This window comes from Rhinopithecus roxellana, chromosome 10, assembly GCF_007565055.1.
Source record: "Rhinopithecus roxellana isolate Shanxi Qingling chromosome 10, ASM756505v1, whole genome shotgun sequence".
NCBI classification, from domain to species: domain Eukaryota; kingdom Metazoa; phylum Chordata; class Mammalia; order Primates; family Cercopithecidae; genus Rhinopithecus; species Rhinopithecus roxellana.
Genome location: NC_044558.1, coordinates 103,286,364 through 103,308,225, shown reverse-complemented (window position 1 = coordinate 103,308,225; position 21,862 = coordinate 103,286,364). Strand labels below are relative to the sequence as shown.

The window sequence follows — 21,862 nt, the reverse complement described above, 5'->3', positions numbered from 1 at the left end:
CCGTGGCTAACGTTAGACTAGTCCCCAGGCAAGAAGGAGGTTTGCTTTGGGAAAGGGCTGTTACCGTCTTTGTTTTAAACTATAAACGACAAGTTAAATTTCTCCCAAAGTTAGTTTAGCCTATGCCCAGGAATGAACAAAGACAGCTTGGAGGTTAGAAGCAATATGGAGTTGGTTAAGTTAGATCTCTTTCACCGTCTCAGTCATAATCTTACAAAGGCGATGTCAGTAGCACTAAAAAAGGCACAGACAACCAATAAACGCAGGTCGCGGCTTCAGGAAAACTTTATTTACAAAAGCAGGTAGTTAACATCCAGAATACGTAACCAGCTCCTACAACTCAACAGAAAAAAATCAAGCCACCAGATAACAAAATGGGCAAAGCACTTGAATAGACATTTCTCCAAAGGAGATACATAAATGGCCAGTAAGCACATACAAATGTCAACAAAAAGAGTCAAAGTCTGTAAAATATTTGAAGAGATTTATTCTGAACCAAACATGAGTGACCCTGGCCCCTGACACAGCCTCAGGAGGTCCTGAGAACCTGTGCCCAAGGTGGTCGGGGCGCTGCTTGGTTTTACACATTTTAGGGAGGCAGGAGACATCAATCAAATACATTTAAGAAACACATTGGTGGCCGGGCGCGGTGGCCAGCCTGAATCCCAGCACTTTGGAGGCCGAGAACGGGCGATCCGAGTCAGGAGATCGAGACCATCCTGGCTAACACAGTGAAACCCCGTCTCTACTAAAAATACAAAACTAAGCCTGGCGAGGTGCGGGCCGCCCGTATCCCAGCTTACTCGGAGGCTGAGCGGAGAATGGCGAAAACCCGGGAGGCGGAGCTTGCAGTGAGCTGAGATCGGGCCACTGCACTCCAGTCCGGGCGACAGAGCGAGACTCCGCCTCAAAAAAAAAAAAAAAAAAAGAAACACATTGGTTTGGTCCAGAAGGGCGGGACAACTCAAAGGGGTGGTGGGCAGGCTTCCAGGCTATAGGTAAATTTAAACATTTTCTGGTTGACAATGGGTTGAGTTTGTCTAAAAACCTGGAATCCATAGAAAGGAAATGTTCAGGTTAAGATGAAAGATTGTGGAGGCCAAAATTCCTTTGAGGTCTTACAGTGGCTGCCCTTAGAGACAATAAGTGACAAATAATTCCTATGTTAGACTTTCAGTTAATCTCTTTAGGATTGGGAGGGCCTGGAAGAAAAAGATCTAGCTATGTCAATAGAAATTCTTTACAGATGCAAATTTTCCCCCACAAAGGAGGGCTTTGCAGAGCCTTCAAAATATGGCTAATCAGGCAGGCACTGTGGCTCACGCCTGTAATCCCAGTACTTTGGGAGGCTGAGGCGGGTGGATCATGAGGTCAGGAGAAGGAGACCATCCTGGCTAACACGGTGAAATCCCATCTCTACTAAAAACACAAAAAATTAGCTGGGCGTGGTGGCAGGTGCCTGTAGTCCCAGCTACTCTGGGAGGCTGAGGCAGGAGAATGGTGTGAACCTGGGAGACGGAGCTTGCAGTGAGCTGAGATCATGCCACTGCACTCCAGCCTAAAACTGCCCCCTCAAAAAAAAAAAAAAAAAAAAAAAAAAATATATATATATATATATATATGGCCAACCAGCATGGTGGCTCACATCTGTAATCCCAGCACTTTGGGAGGCCAAGGTGGTGGATCACCTGAGGTCAGGAGTTCGAGACCAGCCTGGCCAACATGGTGAAACTCCCTCTGTACTAAAAATACAAAAATTGGGCAGGGTGTGATGGTTCATGCCTGTAATCCCAGCCCTTTGGGAGGCCGAGGCAGGTGGATCACTTGAGGTTGGGAGTTTGAGACCAGCCTGACCAACATGGAGAAACCCATCTCTACTAACAATACAAAAATTAGCCTGGTGTGGTGGCACGTGCCTGTAATCCCAGCTACTTGGGAGGCTGAGGCAGGAGAATTGCTTGAACCCAGGAGGCAGAGGTTGCAGTGAGCTGAGATTGTGCCACTCCAGCCTGGGTGACAGAGAGAGACTCTGTCTAAAAAAGAAAAAATTAATTAAAAAAAAAAAAAGTAAGTCACAACATATAGGATTAAATAAAACCCATCTGGTGAGAATTTATGGGTAGGGCATGACTCTCCAGACCCCTTAGATAAGAATTTGGGCAAGATAAAAAATATCAGAGTTTAGTCCTTAGAGAAATGCAAATCAAAACCACAGTCAGGCCGGATACAGTGGCTCACACCTGGAATCCCAGCACTTTGGGAGGCTGGCACAGGTGGATCACTTGAGGTCAGGAGGATCACTGAGACCAGCCTGGCCAACATGGTGAAACCCCATCTCTACTAAAAATAAAAAATGTAGGCCAGGCTTGGTGGCTCACTCCTGTAATTCCAGCACTTTGGGAGGCCAAGGTGGGCGGATCGCCTGAGCTCAGGAGTTCAACACCAGCCTAGGCAACACAGTGAAACTGTCTCTACTAAAATACACAAAAAAATTAGCCGGGTGTGGCAGCATGTGCCTGTAATCCCAGCTACTGAGGAGGCTGAGGCAGGAGAATTGCTTGAACCCGGGAGGCGGAGGTTGCAGTGAGCTCAGATTGTGCCACTGCACTCCAGCCTGAGTGACAGAGCAAGACTCAGTCTCTAAAAAAAAAAGCCAAAACAAAACAAAAATTAGCTCCAGGTGCGGTGGCTCGTGCCTGTAATCCCAGCACTTTGGGAGGCTGAGGTGGGCAGATTACAAGATCGAGAAATCGAGACCATCCTGGCCAACATGGTGAAACCCTGTGTCTACTAAAAATACAAAAATTAGCTGGGCGTGGTAGTGCATGCCTATAGTACTAGCTGCCCGGGAAGCTGAGGCAGGAGAATTGCTTGAACCCAGGAGGTGGAGATTGCAGTGAGCTGAGATCACTTCATTGCACTCCAGCCTGGGCAACAAGAGCAAAGCTCTGTCTCCAAAAAAAAAAAAAAAAATTAGCCGGGCATGGTGTGCACCTGTAATTCCAGCTACTCAGGAGGCTGAGGCAGGAGAATCACTTGAACCTGGGAGGCAGAGGTTTCAGTGAGCTGAGATCGTGCCACCGATCCAGCCTGGGCAAAAAGATCAAAACTCTGTCTCTATCTCAAAAAAAAAAAAAAAAAGTACAATGAGATATTAGTTCACACCCATGGGTACTATTGAAAGGAACTAATGAAAAAAAACAAGTGTTGGCGGTGGAGAATGGGAACGTGTGGGTGCTGCTGTGGGGAAGGTAACATGGTGCGGATGTTGTGGAAAATGGTGTGGAGGTTCCTGAAGAAATTAAACAACATTCCCTACAATCCAGCAATTCCGCTCCTGGGTATATATTCCAAAGAAGTGAAGGTAGGGACCCAAACAGTTATCTGGCCTCTGAGCCCAAGCTAAGCCATCATCGTATCCCCTGTGACCTGCACGTAGACATCCAGATGGCCTGCAGCAACTGAAGATCCACAAAAGAAGTGAAAATAGTCTTAACGGATGACATGCCACCATTGTGATTTGTTTCTGCCCCACCCTAACTGATCAATGTACTTTGTAATCTCCCCCACCCTGAAGAAGGTTCTTTGTAATTCCCTCCACCCTTGAGAATATGCTTTATGAGATCCACCCCCTGCCCCCAAAACATTGCTCTTAACTCCACTGCCTATCTCAAATCCTGTAAGAACTAATGATAATCCACCACCCTTTGCTGACTCTCTTTTCGGACTCAGCCCACCTGCACCCAGGTGAAATAAACAGCCTTGTTGCTCACACAAAGCCTGTTTGGTGATCTCTTCACACGGACGCATGAAACAGTACCCACATGCACAGCAGCATGATTCTCATCGTCAAAGGTGGAAATAACCATGCGTCCATCTGTGGGTAAATGGACAAAGAAAATGTGGCCCGGCTCAAGGAGGCTCACACCTGGAATCCTAGCACTTTGGAAGGCTGAGGCAGGTGGATTGCTTGAACCTGGGAGTTGGAGACCAGCCTGGGCAACACATTGAGACCTGGTTCTACAAAGCATGAAAAAATTAGCTGGGTGTGGAGGCGTGCGCCTCTAGTCCCAGGTACTTGGGAAGCTGAGGTGGAAGGTGCACCTGAGCTTGGGAGGCGGAGGTTGCGATGAGCTGGCTCCTGCCACTGCACTCCAGCCTGGGCTACAGAGTGACATCCTGTCTCAAAAAGAAAAGGGGGGAAAGAAAGAGGAAAAAGAGAATGTGGTCTATCCATACAATGGGTATCATCCAGCCTTGAAAAGGAAGGACGTTCTGACACACGGGACCATAAGGGCCACACCTCATGGGACCGTAAGGGACACAGCTGAGTCGCGGAATGTCTGTGGAAAAATGAACTCACAGGCCGGGCACGGTGGCTCAAGCCTGTAATCCCAGCACTTTGGGAGGCCGAGACGGGCGGATCACGAGGTCAGGAGATCGAGACCATCCTGGCTAACACGGTGAAACCCCAGTCTCTACTAAAAATACAGAAAACTAGCCAGGCGAGGTGGCGGGCGCCTGTAGTCCCAGCTACTCGGGAGGCTGAGGCAGGAGAATGGCGGGAACCTGGGAGGCGGAGCTTGCAGTGAGCTGAGATCCGGCCACTGCAGTCCATCCTGGGCGACAGAGCGAGACTCCGTCTCAAAAAAAAAAAAAAAAAAATGAACTCACAAAAAGCAGGTGAGAAGGAGCATGCATGTTCATGGAACATGTGCATCCAGGGAGAATCACAGAGCAACTGCCCACACCCTCAGGGAGGTCAGAAGCAAAGCAGGTTATGGGAGGCGGGGAGAAGGGCAGCTCTGTTGAGGGGATACACCGGGAGAATGAGTGTGTCTGGGAAGCGAGAGTAACCCCTAGATGGTTCTCTCTGAAGGGAAAGGGTTAACTCGCCGATGGTTCTCTGACGGGAGAGGGTCTGTTCAGGTGTGGCCACATTCTTGGTCCTCCAGGGAGGGGAAGGAATAAACAATTGTTCTCCTTGGTGAGTCTGGATCTTAGGCAGATAAAGAAGCTTTGACTTTGGGAGAAGCTGGGGGAGGTTAGAGAGACCTTGAGCGCTTTTCTTCAGTTCAGTGTATCAAAGCGCCCTATTTTGGGGTATCAATTGCTGTGCCCCACACTACAACAAGGATGAACCTGGAGAACATCATACTCAGTGAAAGAAGCCAGTCACAGAAGCACAAATACTGTAGGATTCTACGTATATGAGGTTTCTAGAGGAGTGGAACCACAGAGACAGAAAGCAGGAGGGTGGGCCCGCCTCCATGGCTCACGCCTGTAATCCCCAGCACTTTGGGAGGCCGAGGCGGGCAGATCACCTGAGCTCAGGAGTTTGAGACCAGCCTGGCCAACATAGCGAAAACCCATCTCTACTAAAAATACAAAAATTAGCCAGGTGTGATGGCGCACACCTGTAGTTCCAGCTACTCAGGAGGCTGAGGCAGGAGAATCGCCGGAACCCGGGAGGCGGAGGTTGCAGTGAGCCGAGATCATGCCACTGTACTCCAGCCTGGGTGACAGAGCAAGACTCTGTTTCAAAAAAAAGAAAGTAGAAGAGTGGGTGCCAGGGGCTGAAGGAGGGGAATGAGGAATGAGTCTTCAACAGGGACGAGTTTCAGTTTTGGAAGCAGAACGAGTTCTGGAGCTGGATGGTGGTGATGGTTATACAACAATGTTTTTACAGAGACAGGGTTTCACCATGTTGCCCAGGCTGGTCTCGAACTCCTGGGCTCAGGCGATTCTCCTGCCTCGTTCTCCCAAAGTGCTGGGATTACAGGCGTGAGCCACCACGGCCGGCCCACAACAATATGATTGCATTTAATGTCACTAAACTCTGCACTTAAAAGTGGTTAAGATGGGCCGGGTGTGGTGGCTCACGCCTGTAGTCCCAGCACTTTGGGAGGCTGAGACAAGTCGATCATGAGGTCAGGAGTTCGAGACCAGCCTGGCCAACGTGGTGAAACCCCATCTCTACTAAAAATGCCGGGTGTGGTGGCACGTGCCTGTAATCCCAGCTACTTGGGAGGGTGAGGCAGGAGAATCGCTTGAACCTGGGAGGTGGAGGTTGTGGTGAGCCGAGATCACACCATGGCATTCCAGCCTGCGTGAAAAGAGCGAAACTCTGCCTCAAAAAAACAAAACAAAACAAAAAACAAAAACAAACACATTCTGAGGCTGGGCGTGGTGGCTTATGTCTGTTGTTTAATTTTTAATTTTTTTTTTGAGGTGGAATTTTACTCTTGTCTCCCAGGCTGGAGTGCAATGGCACGATCTCGGCTCACTGCAACCTCTGCCTCCTGGGTTCAAGCGATTCTCCCATCTCAGCCTCCAGAGTAGCTGGGATTACAGGCATGCGCCACCCCACCCAGCTAATTTTGTATTTTTAGTAGAGACGAGGTTTCTCCATGTTGGCCAGGCTGGTCTCGAACTCCTGACCTCAGGTGATCAGCCCGTTTTAGCCTCCCAAAGCATTGGGATTACAGACATAAGCCCTCCGCCGGGCGTAGTGGCTCATGCCTGTAATCCCAACGCTTTGGGAGGCCGAGGCAGGAGGATCACTTGGGCCCATGAGTTTGAGACCAGCCTGGGCAGCATTGTGAGATCTCACCTCTACAAAAAATACAAAAATTAGTGGGGTGTGGTGGCATGCACCTGTAATCCCAGCTGCTCGGAAGGCTGAGGCAGGAGGATCACCTAAGCCCGGACAGTCAAAGCTGCAGTGAGCAGAGATTAAGCCACTGCACTCCAGCCTGGGTGACAGAGAGGGACCCTGTCTCAAAAAAAAAGAAATTGTGGTACATATACACCATGGAATACTACACAGCCATAAAAAAGAATGAGATCATGTCCTCTGCAGCAAGATGGATGGGGCTGGAGGCCGTTATCCCAAGCGAACTAACACAGGAACAGAAAACCAAATACTACATGTTTTCACTTACAAGTGGGAGGTAAACATTGAAAATGTATGGGCACGAAGAAGAGAACGAGAGACACCAGGTCCCACCTGAGGGTGTGGGGGTTGGAGGTGGGAGAGAGAATCAAAAAATAATTTCTCCTGCCTCGGCGTCCTAAAGTGCTGAGATTACAGGCGTGAGCCACCACGGCCGGCCCACAACAACGTGATTGTACTTAATGTCATTGAACTGTGCACTTAAAAATGGTGAAGATGGGTCGGGCATGATGGCTCACGCCTGCAGTCCCAGCATTGGGAGGCTGAGAGAGGATAAAAAAAAAAAGCAGAGTACCTATCGGGTACTCTATCGGGCACTCTGCTTATAACCTGGGTGATGAAATAATCCGTTCATCAAACCCCTGTGAACCCTAATTTACCTGTATAACAAACCCGCCCACATACCACTGAACCTAAAAGTTATAAAAAGAATAAAAAATTTAATAAGACCGCACAAAACAGAAAAAGAAACATGTCCTCTCTTGGTGGGCCTAGTAACGGTTTCCAAATGCAAATCCCATCTTGCCATCTCACCCTCTCCTAAACTCTTCCTGGGTATTTCTTTGAATTTGGGGTGAAGACCCCCTTAGCTTGACTTTCCAGGCCAGGGTGGGCTGGCTGGGGTTCCCTGGGTCTTTCCAGGAGTGCAGGCTTTGCCATCTCTAGCAATCTCGGCCTTTATGGTGTGCCCTGATCACCTCAGCACTTGGCCATCTGTTCACTCATTTTTTCTGTTGCAATTTTGCCACGGGTGGTACAATTACTGATCTTCTTGTCCCCCACCTTTAAGCGCTGGAAGCTTCTGCAGGAGGGTCTTGTTCTCACTGTGTCAACTGCAGCACTTACCTCGCAGCGTCTGCTCTCCCGGCAGGCCGGTGTGCAGAAGACACTCGCTCAATGAAGCAGGACGTGAGTGAATGCTATGGCTGACCACAGGGCACTGGGGAACCTCTTCATTTGGAAAACAGACGTCTTGGGTCAGGAGACCTCTTGTGCCTTCCAGCTCGGTGGCTTCTGGCCCCCAGTCCAGGGGCAGGAGTCTGTGTATCCTGGGGCCTGGAGGATGAGCTGAGTGCATGTAAGAGGCATCCAGGACTTCCTGACCCATCCCAGGGCATCAGGCTGTCCAGCTAATGGGCTGCTCTGGGAGGCAGCATGGAGGGTCCTGGCTGAAGAGTGTGTTTCTGGGCTGTTACTTTTGGACTGTGCTGAAGGCTGGGGTGGTGAGCATTGTTTAGAATCATGCATTTGCAAAAGCAGCGCTTGCACGTGGTGAAAGTCATTCAAACTAGCGCACAATGTGTCCGGTGAAAAGCACTGAGTCTTCCCCAGTCCTCCCACCAGCGCAATCGCTGTTGACTGTGTCTTCTGTGCGGGCAGCGTTGACTTTGGACACATTCCCTAACTTTTCTGGGCCTTGATTTCCTCATCGGTAAAATAGGGATACAATAGCAAGTGCCTCGTGGAATCATTGAATGAATGCACTAATTAGCTGGAAAGCGCAATGCTTGGGCTAAGTGATGAGTTAGCGGACATTATAGTGAGGAATGATCACGTACACATACAGGCGTTTCACACACACACAAACACACACACACACACACCAGTCCTACGGCTTTCTTAAAACGACAGACAGTACAGTGCCCTGTTCCATATTTTGCTTTTACTTAATTATAATCTTTGGAGAACTCACCCTTGAGCACAGGTATATTTACCGCTGTGCACTGTTCCATAGGACCGATGCACAGCCCATCTAGCTAACCTTTCCTCCCCAGCCGATTTATGAGCTATGTCGTAGGTTTTGGTGACAACTTTTTGGTCTACAAGTTTTTTTTGTTTGTTTGTTTTTTACAATTTGGCATTATGGAACGCAACTTTAAGTACGTAACCTCTAACGCAGCCATTCTATTTCTAAGAATTCTACGCAGTCCCCCGTTTTGGGTACATTTCCCACGCCTGGTCTCCATTCTCCTGTAGAACGGGAACAGGGAGCTGGAGGGAGGGGAACAGGGAGGGGAGACAGGAGGGAGGAGCACAGGCAGTGGGGGCGGGAAGGGAGCAGGGGGGAAAGGCATGGGAGGGGGCGGAGGGGAGGGGGCAGGGAGGGAGACAGGTGATGGGAGGGGGAAAAGGAGGGAGGGGGACGGAGAGAGGGGAAGGGATGGAGGGAAGCAGAGAAGTGGGGCGGGAAGGGGCGTGGCAGGGAGTGGGACAAGGAATCAACACGGATCCCCGTGGCCCGCTCCCGGGTCAGCGCTCCTCTCTCCCCTCACCGGGACGGTCCGCTGTTGGCCCCACCCACTCCCAGCCCACCCGGCCACACGATGGTCTGGCCCGGCCGCCCACCCGCCCTACAGGCCCCGCCCCCATTCTCCGCCCCGTCCCCGCCCCGTTCCCCGCCCCCCGCCAGCTCGTCACGCCCGGCTCTGCTGCCGCGTCCCGCCTCGTCCCGCAGGCCCCGCCCCATCCCCGCCCCCCGGCCCGGCGCGCAGTGCGGCTGCGCGGGCGTCTCAGGCTGTGAGGCCCGGGCGCCGCGGCTCTTTTGTTTCTCCGTTGGGGCCGAGCCCGGGCCCCAGTTGGAGCCGGAGTCGGAGTCGGAGTCGGATCTGGATTCGGATTAGCAGCCCGGGAAGAGTGCCGCGGCACAGGCGCCGGTGGAAGCGCGACCCTCGGACCTCGCCTGGCCCGCGGGGCTGGGACCCGGCCCCGGCCTGCCAGATGGGGCGCGCGGCCCCGGAGATGCGCCCTCGCCCGGCCCCGCGCCCCCGGCCCCGCGCCCCCGGCCCGCCCGCCCCGGCCCGCGCCTCCGCCTGAGTCCCCCGCGCCTCGGCCCGCCACCCCCCGCCCCGCGCCCCCGGCCCGCCCGCGCCATGGAGCCCGGCCGCGGCGGCACAGAGACCGTGGGCAAGTTCGAGTTCTCCCGCAAGGATCTGATCGGCCACGGCGCCTTCGCGGTGGTCTTCAAGGGCCGCCACCGCGAGGTGAGGTCCCCGTCCGGCCCGGGATCCCCTGCCCCGGCATCCCCGCCCCGAGATTCCCTCCTGTCCTGGGACCCCCCCACCCCACGCCGCCCGAGAGTCCCGCCCGACTTTCCAGGCCGACCGCCACCCCAGGATCCCTACCCCGCGACCCCCAGCCCGACTTTCCAGTACAGACTCCCGCTCCGAGATCCGCTGCCGGGCTTTCCAGGCCGACCCCCACCTCTGGATCCACTGCCTAGCTTGCCAGCCCAGATCCCCACTCCGAGACCCCCAGTCCGACTTTCCTGTCCAAACCCTTATCCCGGGACGCCCCGCGCCCTGTTCCACAGCCTGGCTTTCCAGGCTGGATCCCTACCCCAGGACCCCCAGCCCGATCCTCAACCTGGCTCCCCACTCGGCCTTCCAGTCCCGGGATCCCCAACTGGGATCATCTCGGGGCCCCACCTGTGCGGTCTGGGGTCTGGGGAAGGCCTGCGAGGGGCAGCCCTGGCCCTGAAGTTGCACGTTTGGCTTTCAGAAGCACGATTTGGAGGTCGCCGTCAAGTGCATTAACAAGAAGAACCTCGCCAAATCTCAGACGCTGCTGGGGAAGGAAATCAAAATCCTGAAGGTGAGCTAGTGCTTGGGGAGGGTGTGTGGGCGAGGACGAGCCCCCCTCCCCACACTGATAAGAAACTTGGGTTTCTGTGCTAGGAACTGAAACATGAAAACATCGTGGCCCTGTACGACTTCCAGGTAAGGCCTCTGGGCTGCTGTCTGCTGGGGACGGGGATGGGAGACTGTGGCCCCAGGTGCTGGATCCCCTGGTGAGCACTCGTGTTGAGCCTGTCCAGGCTGGGGTCTACTGGGCCCCTGGAGACGCCACCCTGGGTCCAGGCCTGGGCTGGGGCTGGCTCTTGCTGTGACTTCCCCCGCTGTGAGACCGGGGAGGGGGTGTCTGGGCCGCAGGGCGCCCGGAGGGCAGGGCTGAGTTCCCCTGACCAGGCATCCCTTCCCCGCCGGGTGTCAGTCCTAGGGGCCCTGCCTGAGTCCGGCGTCCCAGGCAGGCCCTGGCAGCACTGCCGGCCTGGCCCACCTGTCTAGGCCGTGTGTTTGTTGACATTGCTCCTGCGGCCGGCATTGGCCGGCCTTGCTCTGCGTCAGACAGGGCGGGGGAGGGGCCGCCAGAGACTCCTGCTCGCTGGCAGTCAGGGCCGGGCCCGGGCACAGGCGGCTGCCGCTGGCTGGCCAAGGAGAGGACCTCAGGCCTGGCTGGCCCCAGGATGCATGCGGTGGGACCAGCTGGCTTTCATGCTGCCCCGATGTCCCAGGGCTCAGGGCAGGCCGGGCTGGGGCTGTGGGAGCCACGGTGCCGTCCTAGGGACCAGGAACCTGAGGCGGGAGATCCGCCCCACCAAAGTGCTGACTAATGGCTCTGCGACCTGTTTACTGAGCCCAGGGCCCAGCCCCTGGCTGAGGGAAGGGCTGGCGGGCTGTGTTTTGGTGGCCTCCTCCCTCTGCCTGTCAGAGCTTTGCTGTGGCCTTGGGGACCGAGGCTTGTCACAAGGTGTCGAGTGAGGAGGGCCCAGGTCCAACAAGTACCTGGAAACCCAGGCACACTGTGTCCTGGAACCGGGCCACCCCTCCCGCTGCTTTTCCCGCCCTCTTTCCACCCCTTTTCTCCGTGCTTTCCTCCCTCCCTTCCTCTTCTTTCCTCATCCTCCCCATGTTTGGAAGCCTCCTGCCTGGGCCACAGCCTGGACATGCGTCATGGTGCTGGGAGCCAGCAAGGAGTGGGCAGCTGTCCCTGGCCAGGCAGTGACTCCGAGGAGTCCCCCTCCACCCTGGGCTACGCTGCCTGCTGCTCCCCTCCAGGGCTCCCCAGGTCCAGTCCTGGGCATCTCCAGGCCAGGCCCTGTGACTGTCTGCACGACCCCCGCAGACCCAGGGCCAGTATCCCCAGCCCCCGCTCCATGCCAGTTGGCCGCACACACCTGGTTGTGGGCATCTGCCACTTCCTCCAGTGTTGGCAACACTGCGGCTTCCTCTACTCAGGAAGCACTTAGAGCGGCCAGCTGCAGGCGCTCCTGTCTCCGGGCACCAGGCTCTGCTGGAGCTGCAGCTTAGCCTGCCCTCGCCCCACAGGTGCGGACATTGTTGCCCTGTGTTGGTAAGGCAATGTTTGAGGCAGGCACCCAAACCCAGGAAAAAATAATTGGCTTTTAAAAATGGGTAATGAACAATTTGAGTGATAAAAGAAAATCCGCAAACATTACAGGAGGGAGTGTGGTAAAGGTAAGAGTCCAGCCCCCTGGATGAGTCCTGCTGTCCTCCGCTCTCAGGCACCTGCCTTAGTTGTTTCTGGGCCACTGGGGACAGCCGTCCTTACAAGACGATGTGTTCATGTGTGTCCTTCCAACCACACCCACCTCTCTGCGCCGTGAATTTTGTCACTTAAGAATATAGTCTGCACTCCATCCAGCCTGTGCGACTGAGTGAGACCCTGTCTCTGAAGGAGTACAGCTAGGCAAAGGTTCTGTGCTGGCTCAATCCATATCAGAAAGTTTACCCCTCGGCCAGGCACAGTGGGTCACACCTGTGACCCTAGCACTGTGGGAGGCCAGGACAGACCAGCCTGGGCAACACAGCAAGACTTGCTCTCTCTGAAAAAAAAAAGAAAGAAAATTAGCCAGGCATAGTGGCATGTCTCAGCTACTCTGAAGGTTGTGGTAGGATTGATTAAGCCCAGGAGTTTGAGGCTGCAGTGAGCCGTGATCTTGCCACTGCATTCCAGCCTGGGCAGCAGAGTGTGACCCTGTCTCAAAAAAACAAAACAAAACAAAAAAATCCCTCGAAAAGTTTACCCCTCTCTGTTAGAGGTCACCATCTGTAAGCGCAGTGGTTGAGAGCCCGGCTGACGCTGATGAGGGGCCCAGTCCTGGCGCCACGTGCACACACAGCTTCTTCAGTTTGCGGCCCTATTTCTTCCTCTGTGAAGCAGAAAGCACGGGCTGTGAGGGCTGTGAGAGGGAGTGCTCCCGGGCTGAAGGAGCCATTGTGGAGGTGCTCACTGCTGTCCTGATTGGGGCCACCATGGTGATTTTCAGCCATGGGGTGCCTGTTGCCCGAGATTCCATAACTGATTTCACTGAGGCCCTGTAGGTGGGACCTGGGGTTATTTTGGGGTGCTGGTACATCAGGGTGGTTGTGACTGGATCCCTAGAAGTAGAATCCTTGGGTGGGAGGGCTGCTGGTTTTTAATTTGGGTAGTTATTGCCAAACTGACCTCCAGAGAGGCAATGCCAGTGGTCTCAGCCTGACTCCAAGCACATGTCTTCCTAGCTCCTTGCCAGGAGGGCGGCTCTCAGAGGTTTGCGTCGTGGCTCATGTGAGAAGTGGAAAATGATGTCTCTTAGGGTTTTGCTATTCTTTTTTGTTTTTTTGAGACGGAGTTTTGCTTTTTTCACCCAGAATGAAGTGCGGTGGCATGATCTCGCCTCACTGCAACCTCCGCCTCCCGGGTCCAAGCGATTCTCCTGCCTCAGCCTCCCAAGTACAGGCGCGTGCCACCACACCCAGCTGATTTTTGTATTTTTAGTAGAGACAGGGTTTCACCATGTTGGCCAGCCTGGTCTCGAGCTTCTGACCTCGTGATCCATTGGCCTCAGCCTCCCAAAGTGCTGGGATTGCAGGAGTGAACCACCCCGCCTGGTCGGTTTTCTTTTTCATTGGCAATGAATGAACTTCACTATCTGAGCATGGGAATGTTAGAAATACTACTTGTCCTTTGTAATTTTTTTTTTTTTTTTTTGAGATGGAGCTTCAATCTGTCACCCAGGCTGGAGTGCAATGGCGCGATCTTGACTCACTGCAACCTCCACCTCCTGGGTTCAAACGATTCTCCCGCCTCGGCCTCCCGAAGTGCTGGGATTACAGGCGTGAACCACCGTGCCCAGCCTTCACAATATATTTCTGTATTTTATATATATATTTTTTTGAGATGGAGTTTCGCTCTTGTTGCCCAGGCTGGAGTGCAGTGGCACTATCTTGGCTCACCACAACCTCCACCTCCCAGGTTCAAGCAATTCTCCTGCCTCAGCCTCCCAAGTAGCTGGAATTACAGGCATGTGACACCATGCCCGGCTAATTTTGTACTTTTAGTAGAGACAGGATTTCTCTGTGTTGGACAGGCTGGTCTAGAACTCCTGACCTCAGCTGATCTGCCCGCCTCGGCCTCCCAAAGTGCTGGGATTACAGACAGGAGACACCGCTTCGGGCCTATGTTAATATATATATATATATATATATATTTTTTTTTTTTTTTGAGACGGAGTCTCGCTCTGTCACCCAGGCTGGAGTGCAGTGGCCGGATCTCAGCTCACTGCAAGCTCCGCCTCCCAGGCTCACGCCATTCTCCTGCCTCAGCCTCCCGAGTAGCTGGGACTACAGGCGCCGCCACCACGCCCGGCTAGTTTTTTGTATTTTTTTAGTAGAGACGGGGTTTCACCGTGTTAGCCAGGATGGTCTCGATCTCCTGACCTCGTGATCCGCCCGTCTCGGCCTCCCAAAGTGCTGGGATTACAGGCTTGAGCCACCGCGCCCGGCCTTTGTTAATATATTTTTTTAAAGAGACTGGGTCTCACTCTCTTGCCCAGGCTGGAGTGCAGTGGCATAATCATGGCTCACTGCAGCCTTGAACACCTGAACTCAAGAGATCCTCCCACTTCAGCCTCCGGAGTAGCTGGGACTACAGGTATGCACCACCGTACCTGGTTAGGCACATATTTCTGGCAAGTTCTTGATCCCTTTTGTGCCAAGGTTGAAGGGTACCATGCTTAACACCATGGCCCCTGAGCCATTCTGCCGTTCGCTGGGCCCTAGCTCTAATATTTACCTGTGTGACCTTGGGCAGGTAGCCTCCTGGCACCTCAGTTTTGTTACCTTTTAAAAACTGTTGACTGGGTGCAGTGGCTCAGGCCTGTAATCCCAGCACTTTGGGAGGCTGAGGCGTGTGGATCACGAGGTCAGGAGATCGAGACTATCCTGGCCAACATGGTGAAACCCCGCCTCTATTAAAATACAAAAATTAGCCGGGCGTGGTGGCCCATGCCTATAGTCCCAGCTACTCATGAGGCTGAGGCAGTAGAATCGTTTGAACCCAGGAGGCGGAGGCGGCAGTGAGCCGAGATTGCCCCACTGCACTCCAGCCTGGGCGACAGGGCGAATCTATCAAAAAAAAAAAACGAAAACTGTTGTGGTTGTGATGGCAACTTGAGTGTGTTAAGTCCTTAGAACTATGCCTGTCACGTTGTAAGTGCTCTGTAAATGTTCTTGATTGGTAGGCGTCCTTTACATATGAAGGAAAGTAGCTTCTTTGTGATAGGTTGCAGGTATTCCCCTCCATGTTGTTTGTTGACTGTTGAGGTTATTTCTGTTTTATCGTGTTGGGTTTTGTGTATTGGGTTTCTTTTTTAGCCATAAAAACTGTGAAAGTGTGAGTGCCTGGGAAGTGTATACCTTGGGTTATGCTCTTTGAGTCCACCACAGCCGTTGGGAGGCAGCTGCAGCACCTGGCCCCCTTAGTGAGGGTGTGGTGTCAGTGTCTGCACTTGCCTAGCCCCAGGAGTGCCGCCGCCACAGGAATCAGGGTATGGGGCTGTGGAGCCAGGCTGGGATCCTGCCCAGCGTGCCCTGGGAGGAGGGCTGATGGCTACAGGCCTTGCTAACGGTGGCCCCCGTGGCCAGCACGCCAACTGACAGGTTCCTTGCAGCTGAAGGCCTTGCTGGGCCACTCAGGTGTGACTCACTCAGGCCCTGCAGACAGAGCCGCTGCCCGTGGGTTACCTGTGGTGGAGACCTGAGTCAAGAGGTGTGCTCCCCCGTGGAGACCCGAGTCAAGAGGTGTCCAGCCCTGCTTAGGGGCCTGGGAGACCGTGGGTCCAGGCAGTCCAGCCCAGTATGAGACTCTGACTCCCCATCCCAGAGTGAGGAGGGGACTGGCAGGCCTGGGCTGGTCTGGCCGGGGGGCTGTCTGCAGCGTGAGTTGGGGCAGGATGCAGGCCAAGTAGAAACCCATGGGGTGGGTACCCAGCTCCCGGGCAGGGGCCTGTGAAGGGGCCCCCGGGGCCCAGGCAGTTCTGGAATTACCTCCAAAGTGGTGTGTATCTTTTTTTCTAACTTTTAAAATCATGAGATAAGGCCGGGCGTGGTGACTCACGCCTGTATTCCCAGTACTTTCAGTGACCAAGGTGGGCAGATCACCTGAGGTCAGGAGTTTGAGACCAGCCTGGCCAACATGGCAAAACCCCTTCTGTACTAAAAGTATAAAAATTAACTGGGCATGGTGGTGGGCACCTGTAGTCCCAGCTACTTGGAAGGCTGAGGCAGGAGAATCGCTTGAACCTGGGAGGTAGAGGTTGCAGTGAGCCGAGATCGCGCCACTACACTCCAGCCTGGGCGACAGAACGAGACTCCATCTCAAAAAAAAAAAAAAAAAAAGAAAAAAAAATCATGGGATAAAAATACTGGAAGGTGCAAAACAGATGAGAAGGTGCACCACAACAGGCCCTGTGTGGTGTAGCAAGCGCCAGCCCAAAGCCATGCCCATATCCTGGGCTGCTCCCTTTGCCACATGCTGACTTTAAGCCTGGAGGTGGGATGTCAGCCGTAGGTTTGAGGGGTGCTGTCTCTCCGTGGGTGACAGGAGTTGGTTTTTGTTTCTGTGCATTACCCCGTTGTGGGACTGTCACCTGGTATCAGTATCTGTCCGCAATGACTGGGGGACGGGTCTCAGCCGCCTGAAGGACAGAGCTGCTGGGACCAGGTTTCACTGGTGTGTGCGCCAACTAGGATGGCCGGGTCTCAGGAGGAGTGTGTGGAGTTGGCGTCTTCCCGAGGGTCTCTGCAGCTTACACTGCCCCCCCAACCCCCCACCCCCCGCTTACGCTGGGATTGTTCCCTGCTTTTTCCAAGCAAGGTTATGCCCTCAGAAGGGTCAGGCCACCCATCCCTGCCTCACTGCATCTAGGGAGGTGCCTCAACCCCCTGAGGCTGACTCCTGGATTGTCCAGACCCCCAGACCCAGCAGGCAGGAGGCTGCAGAGGTCAGCCTGGGCTGTAGCCCCAGGAGGCCCACACACAATGGGCGGCTACAAGTGGTTCCCCAGGGCCAGAGGGTGGCCCTTCCTTCTTAGGGTGGAGCCAGCATCCCTTCCCTTTTGGGAGCTGTCCAGGAACCCTGCCTGGGGGTGCAGAGTGGTTCTGTCCAGCCGCAGCTGTGGCTTTTGCCACTTTTTGGAGCCAAGAAGGCCAGCTCTGGAGGCGTGAACTAGGTCAGTGCCTGCTCACCAGGCCCAGCCCAGGATCACCAGACAGGAGTAGGACTGGCAGAGGGTGGGAGCCTGGATCCTATTAAGTAAAGCACCTTAGCACCCCAGGGGTGGGGCAGCCTCCTACGTGCCCAGACACCCGTGCCAGGCTGCCTGGGACACCTGGCTGGCTGTGCGTGCGTGTGTGCGTGTGTGGGGTGTGGGGGCTGGCCTGCCTGGGGGGTGCTGTCCCGGGTCCCTTAGCACGCTGCCCGGAGACAGTGGGGTGTTGATTTTGCTGCCTTTTTGAAGTGTTCTGAACCTCGGATGCATGTGTTGGGATTTTTCAGGGACAGCCCTGTGGAATGGTCAGCAGCCGTTCCGTTTCCTCCCTTAAAATAGGCGACAAGGTGGGACCCACCTCCTGGGGTGCGGGTGATGGTGCAGGGAGCCTGCTGTGTTTGATAAGGGCATGGGCCGAGTGGCCACCGCTGTGTGTGTCATCACGGGACCGACCCCCAGGCCCTGCTATGGGAGGCGAGCTGCTCGGCCTGGGGTGGCTGCTTCCTGCCCCGGAGCCCAGGGGAGGCAGTCATGGCCCTTTCTGGTGTCTTTAACTGGGTGGCTTGATGCTGGGAGCATGCCTGGTCCCCGCTCCCCAGGGTAGCTTGTGAAAACCAAATTCAGCTGCAAGGCAGAAGTGGAACCCGATGCCCTGTGTGGGTTCTGGGTGGGCCCAGGGCTGGGCAGGGGAGGTCAGCTGTGGCCGGCAAGGCTGTGCTCTCACCTGACCCCCCTCAAGAGCCCCAGAGAGTCGCTGCCTGTGGGAAGGGTGGGCAGGCCCAGCTGGGGGACCCTGTCGGGGAGGTGTTGTGGCGCAGGACCTGGGCCTGCAGCTGCCCTGGAGGAGCTCCCCTAAGCCCTGGCAGGGGGGTGGGCCTGGGCTTGTCTGTCCTCACTCTTCATCCCTGACCCTGCCAGGGTTGGAGGCAGCAAAGCTAGGCCCTTCCGGGGATACAGAGGGTTATTGGCTTGGCACTGGCACTGGCAGAGAGTGAGGCTGGGACTCCAGCCCACCTGCTTGGGCTGTCCTGCCACTTCCTAGCCTGGGCGCGCCTCCCAACCTCTGGGGCCTCAGTGTGCTCGTATGGGAAGTGGGCTGGTTATGGCCTGCTACCTGGGCTCCTGCAGGGCTGGTGTACTTGGACTTCACAGGAGGCTCTCGGAGGCGTGGGAAAGGCCCTGGTGTGCCCCTGACGCCCAGCTCAGGGAGTTGGATGCCCACAGCCCTGAGGGCCTGTCTGAAGCTGTCATCTGTCCCAGGGGAGTTGGGAAGACCCAAATGCCTGTGGTAAGGGGGGTGCCCCCACCCTACCCTGCAGCCCCACATTACCCTGCAGCCCCACCCCCACTGGCCCTGAGTTCCCTGCTGGGGAGGACCTTTTAGGCGACAGGCTGAGCATGGGCCAGGCCTTGGTTTCTGCAAGGGACCATCTGAAGTGCAGGGCCCTGCCCACTCCCTCCTGGGAGTTGGTGGTGCCCCCTGAAGTTTTGGGGATGGAAGAGGGTGGCCAGCACAGTGGGGGAGGGCACAGGGGTCTCTAGGAAGGCAACCTAGGAGTGACATCTGTGACTCTGGGGCAAGGCCAGGGGTCTAGACGTGTCAGTAGCAAGGTGGGTTCCAGCACTTATGAGGCCAGTGTGGCAGGTGTCCTGGGTAGGGGTGTTGGGGATCCTGGCTGGAGTGTGGGCAGCAGATGGGGTGGGGGAAGAGCCTCCTTGCCAGGGTCTTGTGGGCCCAGGGCCAGTCACTGGTGCCACAGGGGTCTCCCTGGTGGGCCTCTGCCTTTCTTCTTTTTGAGACAAGTCTCCTTCCGTCACCCATCCTGGAGTGCAGTGACATGAACTCCCGGCTCACTGTAGCTGTGGCCTCCTGGGCCTAAGCCATCCTCCCACCTCAGCCCCGAGTAGCTGGGACTACAGGCATGCACTGTCACACCTGGATAATTTTTGTATTTTTTTGTAGAGATGGGGTTTTGCTATGTTGCCCAGGCTGGTCTCAAACTCCTGGGCTCAGGCGATCCTCTGGCCTTGGCCTCCCAACGTGCTGGGATAAGCTTGAGCCACCATACCCGGCCAGGCCTTTGCCTTTCTAGGGGTGAGAGGTGGCTGCCTTAGTGTTTGCAGGTGGGAGGAAGCCACAGGGCTTCAGTTAGCACCCCCTGCCCAGAGGGAGCTCCTGTCCCACACAGGCCGGTCCTGGGTCAGTGGCTGGGGGATGGGGTGCTGGGCTCCCGCTCTGCACACATGGGCGTCCCCCAGGATGCCTCTGTCTTTGGCGCATCCCTGGTTGTGCTGGCTTTGCTGGTGGGTTTGGAGCTCTGGTGAGCAGGTCAGGTCTTGGGGAGCCCCTGGCTCTGTGATCCAGGGCAGGTGGCCCCCAGAGAGGAGAGGAGAAATGTGGGTACCTATGGGCACTACTGGAGGGCCTGTGGGGAGGGTAATGGTGGGCCCAGGTCACGGAGTGGACATTGCTGTCCTGAAGTTATTTCTCGTTCTAGCTTTGTCTCCCCCTCCTTCCTGGGTTCTGCCCGGAGCTGTCCCTGCAGTCCCCTTTGCTCCATCCTGTACCCCGTGTGGATTGTTCTCCCCACGGCTGCTGGGAGCCCTGGGCTCCCACATGCTCTTCCTGGGTAGGCAGCTGAGGCCAGGTGGGGCTTGGGGTGCACGGGCGTGGGTGGGGTGGGCTGAGGCCTGCCTGGTGGACAGGTCCCACCTTCTCTAGGCTGTGCCTGGGTTTCTGGGTCTCCCTCTGGGCCGGCCATGCGGTGTCTGTGGATCCTGGGGTTGCTGCCTGAGCAACATCGACCTTAGCCGCTCTAAGAGCACCCTCTCCTGAGCCTGTCCCCACTCAGCATCGTTGTCAGCCCACAGCTCCTCTGCGGGGGCAGCTCTGGGGGCATGGTCTTCTCACGTTACGAAGCAGATATACCCAGTGGCTTTGTGGTTGTCTCCCCACCAGGGATGCCTTCTGATTGGTCAGGGCCTCCTGGGACCGGAGGCTGAGCAGGAGTCCTGTGTGGGACCCTGCTCCCACAGGCACCGAGGGGTGTTCTTCCTGCAACCCTCCTCCAGACACGGCTCCCCTTTGCTTTGAGACAGCCTGGACCCGCTCAGGGGTAGAAGTGGGATGGCCGTACAACAGGGCGTAGACTCGCTTCCCTGCAAGCACCTAGAGCGTGTGGATGTGTACAGGGCAGAGGGAGGGGGTTTTGTGTGGAAAGGGCTTCCTCCTATTCTGAGGCCACGAGTCAGGTGTGTGAGGCCCTCGCTCCTCCAGCCCAGCCTGCCTGGTTTGATGTGGCTTCCTGGGCCTCACTCTCCTCGTCGGTGAAACGGGAGTGATGAGGGCTTGTTCCTGTGGCTGCGGGGTGTAAGTGGTGGGCTACAGGAAGGCTCCCAGTCCCAGGTGAGGGTGTACTCACGCTGGCCATTGGGGTGTGTGCTGTGTCTGTGCCTCTGGCTCACTCTGAGTTTCATGGGGCAGGCAAGGGCAGGTGTAGGTGGCACTGGTCAGGTCTGTGTCTGAGCTGAGGGCTGAGCAGCTGCTGGCCAGGCCTTGTTGGTCCAGCAGTGGAGGGGGTGGCTGGGATGCCTCTGACCGAAGGCATTGGGTCGAGGGGTGGCAGCCTAAGCTGCAGCCAGGTTGGGGTAGGGCAGCTGGAGGCCTCCAGGCCTCTGGGTCAGCCTGGCAGTGCCAATCTGCAATCTGTTGGTGTCTTTTTTTTTTTTTTGAGATGGAGTCTCACTCTGTTGCCTAGGCTGGAGTGCAATGGCATGGTCTTAGCTCACTGCAACCTTCTCCTCCCGGGTTCAAGTGATTTTCCTGCCTTAGCCTCCTGGGTAGCTGGGATTACAGGCGCACGCCACCACGCCTGGCTAATTTTAGTATTTTAATAGAGATGGAGTTTCACCATGTTGGTCAGGCTGGTGTCGAACTGCTGACCTCGTGATCCACCTGCCTCGGCCTCCCAAAGTGTTGGGATTACAGGTGTGAACCACTGCATCTGTTTAAGTTTTATATTTTCAGTAGAGACGGGGTTTCACCATGTTGGCCAGGCTGGTCTCAAACACTGACCTTGTGATCCACCCGCCTTGGCCTCCCATGGTGCTGGGATTACAGGCGTGAGCCACTGCGACCAGCCCTGTTGGGGTGTCTTTGATCCTGGGCTCAGGAGCTGAGAACTGTCTGTGGCTTGAGGGCCAAGGCCTGCCCACACACCTGGCCCTCACCCTTCCTGCTAGAGGGTATGTCCTCTGCCAGGAGTTGTCGCTTATATGGGGGGACCAGGGGCCTTTACCTTGATCATGATAGAGACCTGGATGGCCACAAAACACAGAACACACCCACCTACAAAGCACGTGGCCCACAGATGTCCTCGTTTCCTGGCTGCTGGATGACCAGCTAAGTCCTGGCACTGCAGGGCCTGCCCAGGCTGAATTGGGGCTGAGCCAGACTCCCTGCAGTAGGGCCCGGGGGCACAAGGACCTCTCACAGCCTCTTTTCTGTCTTGCAGGAAATGGCTAATTCTGTCTACCTGGTCATGGAGGTGAGTGCCTTGTGGTGTGAGGACAAGTGC

The 21,862-nt window shown here is 55.6% G+C and overlaps 1 protein-coding gene across 2 annotated transcripts in view; it reads left to right on the top strand.

Moving 5' to 3' along the window:
- The first annotated feature begins 9,441 nt into the window (after positions 1–9,441).
- The window catches only part of ULK1 (unc-51 like autophagy activating kinase 1), a 28,758-nt gene continuing 16,337 nt past the window's right edge, over positions 9,442–21,862 (top strand). Inside the window, exons 1-4 of one of the 2 annotated variants that reach the window (XM_030939900.1) lie at positions 9,442–9,936; positions 10,454–10,546; positions 10,630–10,671; positions 21,800–21,832. In XM_030939900.1, coding sequence (XP_030795760.1) covers positions 9,826–9,936; positions 10,454–10,546; positions 10,630–10,671; positions 21,800–21,832 — 279 coding nt within the window. In that variant the 5' untranslated portion in view covers positions 9,442–9,825. The remainder of the gene's footprint in view (positions 9,937–10,453; positions 10,547–10,629; positions 10,672–21,799; positions 21,833–21,862) is intronic. The other variant, XM_030939901.1, reaches the window with a different exon arrangement.